This window comes from Lactuca sativa, chromosome 8 (assembly GCF_002870075.4).
Source record: "Lactuca sativa cultivar Salinas chromosome 8, Lsat_Salinas_v11, whole genome shotgun sequence".
Taxonomy (NCBI): domain Eukaryota; kingdom Viridiplantae; phylum Streptophyta; class Magnoliopsida; order Asterales; family Asteraceae; genus Lactuca; species Lactuca sativa.
Window position 1 is genome coordinate 256,496,328 of NC_056630.2, and position 9,279 is coordinate 256,505,606.

At 34.4% G+C, this 9,279-nt stretch overlaps 1 protein-coding gene across 1 annotated transcript; it reads left to right on the plus strand.

Annotated features, from left to right (window-relative positions):
- The first annotated feature begins 353 nt into the window (after positions 1-353).
- On the plus strand, positions 354-2,873 carry LOC111903570 (R-linalool synthase QH1, chloroplastic). Its single transcript, XM_023899338.3, has 7 exons — positions 354-599; positions 677-947; positions 1,047-1,419; positions 1,509-1,727; positions 1,830-1,968; positions 2,080-2,328; positions 2,473-2,873. Exons 1-7 carry the CDS (start codon positions 372-374, stop codon positions 2,770-2,772), a joined length of 1,779 nt encoding a protein of 592 aa, XP_023755106.1. The 5' UTR covers positions 354-371; the 3' UTR covers positions 2,773-2,873.
- Positions 2,874-9,279: the final 6,406 nt, after the last annotated feature.

Consider the following 9,279-nt stretch of genomic DNA (forward strand, 5'->3'; position numbering starts at 1 on the left):
GAGAGAGAGAGAGAGAGAGAGAGACGTGAGCAATGGGTTAGAAAAAAAAAAACGTTGATTCCGAATCAAAAGTAAAAGTAGGTGTATGTGTGTAAATTAAAAACCTATAACCCTATAGTAGATTGGTGTGTCCACTAGATTGGTGTGTTAAAAGAAAAACCCAATAAAAATTGGATGTAAAACTTAATTGCTTTTACTAAATTAACCCAATAGTTGATATTATTCGCCATGAAAACAATGAAACAAGATAATTTTGGTGTTTGGGGACTACTGGACCATATATAAAGTTAAATGAGCAATGGGCTTATAAATAGCTCACAGTGACCGTAAAAAGTGTGCATCAGTACAATTGTAGTCCTTGGCTTTGAGATATGTGTTTCTCATTGGTTTTAGTGTCTTTCTTTTCCCGTTCAACTCTGCTATTTTACAAAAAATCTTATGCCAAAAGGAAAGGTTTTAATATTTGCAAGACATTATATTCATCACAATCCAATTCAGTTTCAAGCACAACAACTCAACCCCTTGTTAGACGATCAGCAAACTATGTGCCATCTCTATGGTCATTTGATCATATTCAGTCACTCCCTATCAAATATAAGGTATTTATCTAACCATTTCCCTTTTAAACTTACTTTCATTTTGAATGTTTATTAAAAAATTTAAGCTACATGCATAGGGAAATGATTACACGTCAAGAAGAGATAGTATGATGGAAGCAGTGAAGGCCTTGATAGGTAATGTCCGAAAGCCATTGACTACCCTTGAACTGATTGATGATTTACAGAGACTTGGAATAGCATATCATTTTCGTTATGAGATAAGTTATCTCCTGGAGAAGATTTATCACAATTTCTACCATACTCACGATAAGTGGAATTCAATGAATCTCAATCTTAAAGCTCTTGGTTTTAGATTAATGAGACAACATGGTTATTATGTCACTGAAGGTACTTTTATTACTTACATCATCTGAAACATGTCAAGTTTCATGGAAGACGACTCACAAGCTTATATTTTCCATTAATTTTCTTTTTATATATAAATAGAGATATTTTGCAACTTCAAGGACCATATTGAAAATCTTAAGCCACACTTATACGAGGATATGATATGCATGCTGAACTTGTACGAGGCTTCTTATCATTCATTTGAAAATGAAAGCATTCTGGACCATGTTAGAGACTTCACCACCATATATCTCAAAGATAATTTTGAATACATTCCTGAAAATTTATCATCATTAGTAACTCATGCTTTAGAGCTTCCACTACACTGGAGAGTACCAAGGGTAGAGGCAATATGGTACATTGAGGAGTATGAAAAAAGAAATAGCATGAATCCAACCATGGTTGAGCTAGCAAAATTGGATTTTAATATGGTTCAAGCTATCCACCTTGAAGATCTAAAACACTCATCAAGGTAACGTTTTTGTCTATTTTTTTTTCACGTTGACTTGTTACTTATAAAATGATTTTCTATAAAGTAATCATGATTTCTGAAATGTATAGATGGTGGAGAGATATATGTTGGGAAAAAAAGTTAAGTTTTGCCCGAGACCGATTGGTTGAGAATTTGTTGTGGGCGGTTGGAATCAATTACCTACCGCACTTTAGTGAGGAAAGGAAAACTCTATTGACAGTTGGAGCCTTAATAACCACTCTTGATGATGTCTATGATGTGTATGGTACTTTGGATGAACTTTATCAATTTACCGATGCTATAAACAAGTAATTGTTAGTTAACCACTCTTTCATCCTTTAGAAATACAAGTTTATCAACTAGAATTTGAGCAAATTTCACATGATCTTAAAGAAGTTTCTAATTCGTAGATGGGATATCAATTTGGTGGATGAACTCCCAGATTATATGAAGATATGTTTTCATGGATTTTACAACTCGATGAACCACATCTCATATAATGCTTTGACCCAAACCGGATTCTTCATCCTTCCTTACCTAAAGAAAACAGTAATAGATTAATCCATCTTCTTGAACTACAAAATTATCCTATTCGTTCTTGGTTATTAATAGTGTGATTTTGGAATCTTACTTTTGTATTCTGGAATGGTAACATTGTAGTGGGCAGATTTATGCAACTCATACATAGTAGAAGTACGGTGGCACCATAGTGGACATACACCAACACTAGAAGAGTACTTAGAGAATGGTTATAAATCGGTAGGGGCTCCTGTAATACTCATGCATCTTAGTTTTTTGACATCAATCGGTGCAACAGAAGAAATCTTGCAAGGCATAGAAGGAGCTGAAAATATCGTTCGCTACTCATCCCTAATATTACGACTAGCTGATGACTTAGGGACATCCTCGGTAATTATTTCTTTGTTAGTTAATCATAATAGATACTTTCATTTGGGGATAATATTAGAACAATATTAGTATTTTTTATGTGAAATTTTCAATACCTGTATAGAAATAATTAATCTTAAACTTTTCTTCTTTTATGTATTTAAGGATGAGATTGCAAGAGGCGATAATCCAAAATCAATTCAATGTTATATGCATGAGACTGGTGCAACTGAAGAAGAAGCTAGAAAGTATATCGAATTATTAATCAACAAGACATGGAAGAAACTTAATAAAGCCCGAGGAGGTGCAAAGTGTCGATTTTTATGGGAATTTAGTAATGGTGCTACAAACCTTGCTAGAGTTGCACAATTTATGTACTCCAATGGAGATGGGTATGGGCGTCCAGATTTGATAAAGTCGCAAGTAATATCTTTGTTCTTCAATCCAATCCTAGCAATCGAATAGTAATGATTAATGTGTCTTTTAATATAGGTGGTCTTTATTTGTAAATAAATAAATAAGATTGTTCGGTAAAGATCGGTAGGGTGGAGATGATTGGAGGTGGAAACGGCTTATATATAGGATGTCCATGGACCCCTTAATTTCCAAAGTTTTTAGAGTTTATATCAAATTTATTAAATGGATACCCTTATATGGACACCTATTGTTTTGTTAGATTCCAAATCAATAACAAATAAATAAATTCAGTAACATAAAAAGTACATTTATAATTATTCATTAGACATAATTTTGCATCAAACCAAATCACCAAAAGTTGCCGCAAATTATATAAGATTTAAACATAGAAATAAAGCAAGAACCCTAACAATAACACAAAAATATAGACGTCATTGCATTAATTTCTCTTTGAAGTTTTTCGGACAAGAAATCATATCCGGCTGCTGTATGTCCACTATTCCTTTAATTTGACTTTTTTTTTTTGAAACGGAAAATATATTAAAAACTCACATCAACACGATGTGAGGAATAATACATAACCGGAAAAGAACAAAACAGGAAAAGGAAAACACAAAAAATAAAAACTACAAACAAAGAAAATGTCCTAAATTTCATACTCTCTGGTCCATGTTCTTGAGTAATCCTATATGTTTGCTCCAAATAAAAGTTATCAATTTTTGCAGTTAGGTCATTCCATATACACCACAATACCCTGCAAAAGATCGCATTCAACAACTTCTTTTCTTTTTGCATTTAGGTCATCGCAATATGAAAAGTAACATATCCTTCACTGTCTTAAAGCCATCACATGAGACTTCACACCAAAAAAGTATCAAATCCATAAGAGCTTTCGCCAATGGGTATTTGAGTAAAATGTGATCACTCGACTCCTCCTCCAGATTACATGAGCCACACATAACTGATGGAACTGTAACATCCCTCAATTTTAGTGCTACTGATGATGGGATTTTACCCAGCTTCGTTCTCCATATAAAGCATAAAACTTTAAATGGGATCACCTTACACCACTCGAATGGTCCATCACAAACAACATGTTTTTTTGGCTTCATCTGCCAGCTCCATTGCTCTGCCATTGTTGAGAACTTCTCTGGTTTAGTGGTTCTCCGCACTTCTTTAGCCATGCTTCTTGAAAAATGACGAAACTCTAAAGATGTTTATCTTAAGAATGAGTTATTTCAATAAAAGATCTTATGTTTTGACTTTTTTTCTTTTCAGATCTAAAACCTTTTTTTTAAGTCTCAAACTTTACAAGTTACTTGTTATTTCAGACATTAACAGGTCACCAACATTTTGCAGTTTTTCTATTTTCAACCTTTTTTTTCAAAATAAACATAACTTTAACTAATTCCTTATTATTTTATTAATTGAGTTGGTTACCTTATTATGTCAAAATACAACCCCGACATCTTATTATTGGATACTTCTTGATAGATCTGTATGCTTCAACAATACCATTTACATTTTGAAAAATAAAATAAAATATATTATTTCACATTTAATAACACATATAAATCAATAAAATGTATAAATTAGAATGAAATATAAAGAGTTTGGAAGTTTTAAAGGCATGTGGTGAAAAGAACAATGTTAATCATAGATATAAATATAGATATAGATATAGATATTTATAGATAGATGAAGAGGGATATGTACCGATGTAAATGATGGGTTTTAGATATAAAAACTTTCCCTATGTGCACATACAACCCTATAGCTTGGATCTAGGTTTCGCTAATTGAACATGCAACATATCCAAGACTTTCATGGCTAGATCTAATGTAAACTAACAATCAAAATCATATGAAAACAGATCTAGAATAATACCTTGAGTTACTTGCTTGAAACCTTCTTCTTCTTGGAGCTTAGAGTCACAAATGTCACTCCTCTAATGGTTTACAAACACCAACTAGCAAGAAGATGATTTGAGAGAGATGAGGAAAAGGGAAATCGGCTCTAGGGTTTCTCCAATCACCAGAGAGTGGCCGATTTCCTCAACCCTATGGGTCTATTTATACTGTGAGCTCCTAGGGTTTCACCTTAAAATCCTAATTGGATAACTTAGCCTCAAAGCAATCCAAATCCTTTCCTAGATAGGGCCTTGATGATTTCTAGGTGATCCACATCCCTAAATTCGTCCAACCCATATCAATAAGGGTTATCAGCTCAAAATACAACTTTCACACATTTGACAGTTTATACCCCTTTATTCAATTAATCTCTTTAAGTCACCAAATTAATTCCTAATTAATTTATGACTTATATTAATCAAATAATATTATTATTCTTTTAACATATTATTCCTATAATACATTAATAATAATATTTCTTCTCTTTAAATTACCCTATCAAGTTGTTATGGTGAAGGCAACCCAAAAGGACCATGCACAACCGGGTCAAGTACTTACCAAAGATAGTTACAGCCTTAGACACTAATCTAACAGTAAAATAATGAGGAATACATATAGCTAACACTCTTCTTTAATATTTGTTATCATTTTCAAGAAAATGTTATAATTTTTTTTTCAGTTTAAGTCAGTTAATTATATATATTTTATTTTATTTTTTAATTTAGTTTATTTGACTAGTAATTTTTAAATTGCAATTGATCAACGATATGGACATTATAATTTTTTTCATTTTATATAATATTACTGACAACCTGATCAACTAATTCATATATTTGTCCTTTGATTTGATCATTACAATAAATTAACACCGTTGATTTTAAATCGTAGATTCTCAACTAGGCCAAAAATTAATTGGAAGGCATTTTTGAACTTTTTGGCCTCTTATACTCCAAGTCATATTAAATACAAATGGGTGTGGGATCTTGATAACTTTAATACATTCCTAATGAATGTCACTAGAAAGTTTATTGATACTTTAGTTTGCAAGATGCTAATATAGTAACTAGGTGATATTTTGTAATGATCTAAAAATCAGAGGTAAACATGTCATTTTTCAATATAGTCAAAACATGTCTATCTTTTGATCCAAACATTCCAAAAGCATGATTATTTAAAAACATTCATCAAAGTTCATCCTAAAATCACATATTGCGGAAATACGGGTGTGTGTGCGCTGCGATCAAGCCGATCATTCCTTTCAAAACCCATGATACCTAAAACCATAAACAAAATTGTAAGCACAAAGCTTAGTGAGTTCCCCAGAGCATACCCCACATAATCACATAACCACATCAATCACGTAAGCCATGCATATCAACATATAAGGAAGCCATGGAAACCCTCCAATGTCTTACACACATAATCACATAATCCATATCAACTAAACAAGTCATGCATATAAACAAATAGGGATGCCCTGGAAACCCTCCAGGGTCTTACTCCGGGTGCCATGGGAACCTGCACATGGTCTTAGCCCAATGCCTCGAGAACCCCCCCCCCCCCCCCCCCCCCCCCCGCCGAGGTCTTGACTAAGGATGCATTGGAAACCCTCCATGGTCTTATACCTTAGTGCCTTGGGAACCCGTCGAGGTCTTTACTAAGGATGTCATGGAACCCTCCAAGGTCTTACACCTAAGTGCCTTGGGAACCCCCGAGGTCTTTACCTAGGATGCTATAGAAACCCTCCAAGGCCTTACAGCTACGTGCCCCAGGAACCCCGAGAGGTCTTTCATGCAAGTATCACAAAGACAACTAGCATATCACATACCACATAATCAATTAGCATACCACATAACACAAAATCAACTAGCATATTACGTAATACGTTACGGGCCATCCTTGGTTGTGAGGAGACTCACCTTGAATGCAGAAGCTTACCGAATTAAAATCCTTAGTTGCTGCCCTATCTACTTTTCGATATGTCAACACCAATCAATATACCCAATTAGTAATTGGATTCCATGCAAAAATCCTTAATCCATACATGGGGTAAAATAACCATTCTACCCATGGCCCAGTATTATCCAAAACTAAGGCCCAAATCTAAAATCAAACAAGCTCAAAAGTCTAACATCCATAAAAATCAACTAATGGCCCAATTTTCCAAATTGGGCCCAAACCCTTGCATTGGCCTTACCCTAAAGCCCAATAACTTATTCCCAATCCAAACATCCCTCCATAATTGGCCCAACGATCCACACACCCAAATAATAGCCCAAACCCGAAATGGCCCACAAAGCCCAACAAGGCCCAATCCTGTTGGAATAGTGTCTAAGGCTGTAACTATATTAGACAAGTATTTGATCCGGTTGTGCATGGTCCTTTTGGGTTGCCTTCACCATAGCAACTTGATAGGATGATTTATTAAGAGAGAGTAAATATTATTAATATATATTATGGGAATAATATAATGAATAATATATTTGTTATTTGATTAATATAAGTCATAGAATTAAATAGAATTAATTTTGGTGACTTAAAGAGATTAATTAAATAAAGGGGTATAAACTGTCAATTGTTTGATAGTTAAGCTTTAGACTGTAAATCCATTAGGATATGCTTTGGACGAATTCTAAGAGTATTAGGATAGCAAAATCGTCCATATGCTTATCTATGGAATGGATTTGGATAGCCTTAAGAGAAGATTATCCAATTAGGGTTTAGGTTGTAACCCTTAAGGAGTCTACAAGTATAAATAGGCCCCATGACATAGGGAATTCGACACCTCTGAAAAAGCAAGAGAACTCTGGTCGAATTCCTCCCCTCTCCTCTCTCCTAAATCATTCTTATTGCTGTTGGTGTTTGTAAGCCATTAGAAGGGTGACACTTGTGACTCTAGAAGCTCCAAGACCTCAAGATCAACAAGGAACTCAAAGGTATGATTCTAGATCTGTTTCAATGTTGTTATTTAACCTAATTAGTCATTAGAAGTCTTGGATTCAAAAGCATGTTTAGTAGAAAGGCTAGATCCAAGCATTAGGGTTTTGCATGCGCACATAGGAAAGTTCTTATGGCTAAAACCCATCAGTGGTATCAGAGCCTAGCTTGGTTTTCTTTAAATTGTTGCTTGATTAACTGAAACAAACCTGCAAAATTTGATTTTTTGGTTTCTGAGTCACTGACTCGGCGAGTCCCAAGGTGGACTCGGCGAGTCCCCTTGTGCACTCGGCGAGTCCAGGCGTCAGGAATGACCAGATTCGGGATTTCTTTGTGTTTATCTTATGGAAACTTACCTTAATGATAATAGATCAACCTAAATCCGATTTTATGATATATATGACTATTATCTTGATCTAGAAAAGGATATTTATCAACTAATTAAATATTTAATTTCCTTATATGATAATTAATTAATTATTTAACTATTTTGGTAATTATCTTTCAAAGAAATCTTGAATAAATCAAATATAGATAATTAGGATATTAATTGTTAATTGGAATTATTTGTTATTTGATCCTCCATGTTTTAAATGTTTAAAACCTACCCTCATGTTTTGAAATTTACTTTTGTGATTAAAAGTTTTAATTTAGACAACTTAAATTTCAAACCCTAGATTTTAAAAGTTTTAAAATACAACCCTATACTAATATGATATTACTTGAATAATATATATATGTATAACTAAATGCTAGTCTTACCGTTAGTAGGCCTCATTCACGAAGCCGATCTAAAAGGTGGGTATAAGGTTGCGGCCTATAAAATGCCGCTTAATGGGTGTACACTCACACCCACCGCTTGCTTGATTGGTGGAGGGTCGTTAGCCGAACGGGTAGGATAGGGCAACCTCATTCTCTCATTAAAAGTATAATAAGAAATACAAAGTAACTACACATATTTTTCCAAAATTTCCCAATCCTAGTTACTTTAGGAAAAGTGAATTGATGCAATCCCATGAAATTACACTTTGCACCTTGCTAAGATGTTGGTGGAGCGTGTGTGGTTTACCGGCACACTAATTGGTTCTAAGCGAAGGTGGCAAAGGGTGATTCATTGTTTATCATAGTTCGATGGAGCGTGTGTGGTTTACCGGCACATCGAATAGGTGATCGTTACAATGAAGGCACCATGTGAATTTGCATGGTAATTCACACCCGCTTTGTGATCCTCGGCATCTCAGTCACAAACAAGAGGGGCATATCGAGATTTAAACATGCCATTGAATAGTTTCAATGAATCTCATCCGAACCTAGGAATTCTCAAAAACACTTAGGACTAATAGTTTAAGTTTTGTGATGGAGAATTAGTGAATCGTCATTCACTTACCTTCAATTTATTTGCATGTTAGATTACGACATCCCTTTTCTAATATGTAAATGTTATTGTTGGATCCTAGCCCTAATTTTTCTTATTGGGTGATAATTAGGGATTCTTATTCTAATCTATCTTTGTCCTTTTCTAATTATAGATGTCGAACGCAAACAACGTTGCTGCTAGTTCTTTCACGTTGATGAGCCTTTGCCAAAAGGTCACCTTCGATGGAACGAACTTTAGCGAATGGATAAGATACATTCGCACCATTGCTCGCTATGAGGACAAGGAGTATGTCCTCGATGAGAAGCTCGAGAAAATCAACCCCTAAATTGC

What these genes read in the sequence shown, in the direction of transcription:
- LOC111903570 (XM_023899338.3), top strand. Translation starts at nt 372, where the DNA reads ATGTGTTTCTCATTGGTTTTAGTGTCTTTCTTTTCCCGTTCAACTCTG. An exon ending in CACTCCCTATCAAATATAAG is followed by an intron (nt 600 to 676) that starts GTATTTATCTAA and finishes CTACATGCATAG; the next exon opens with GGAAATGATTACACGTCAAG. An exon ending in TTCCTTACCTAAAGAAAACA is followed by an intron (nt 1,969 to 2,079) that starts GTAATAGATTAA and finishes GTAACATTGTAG; the next exon opens with TGGGCAGATTTATGCAACTC.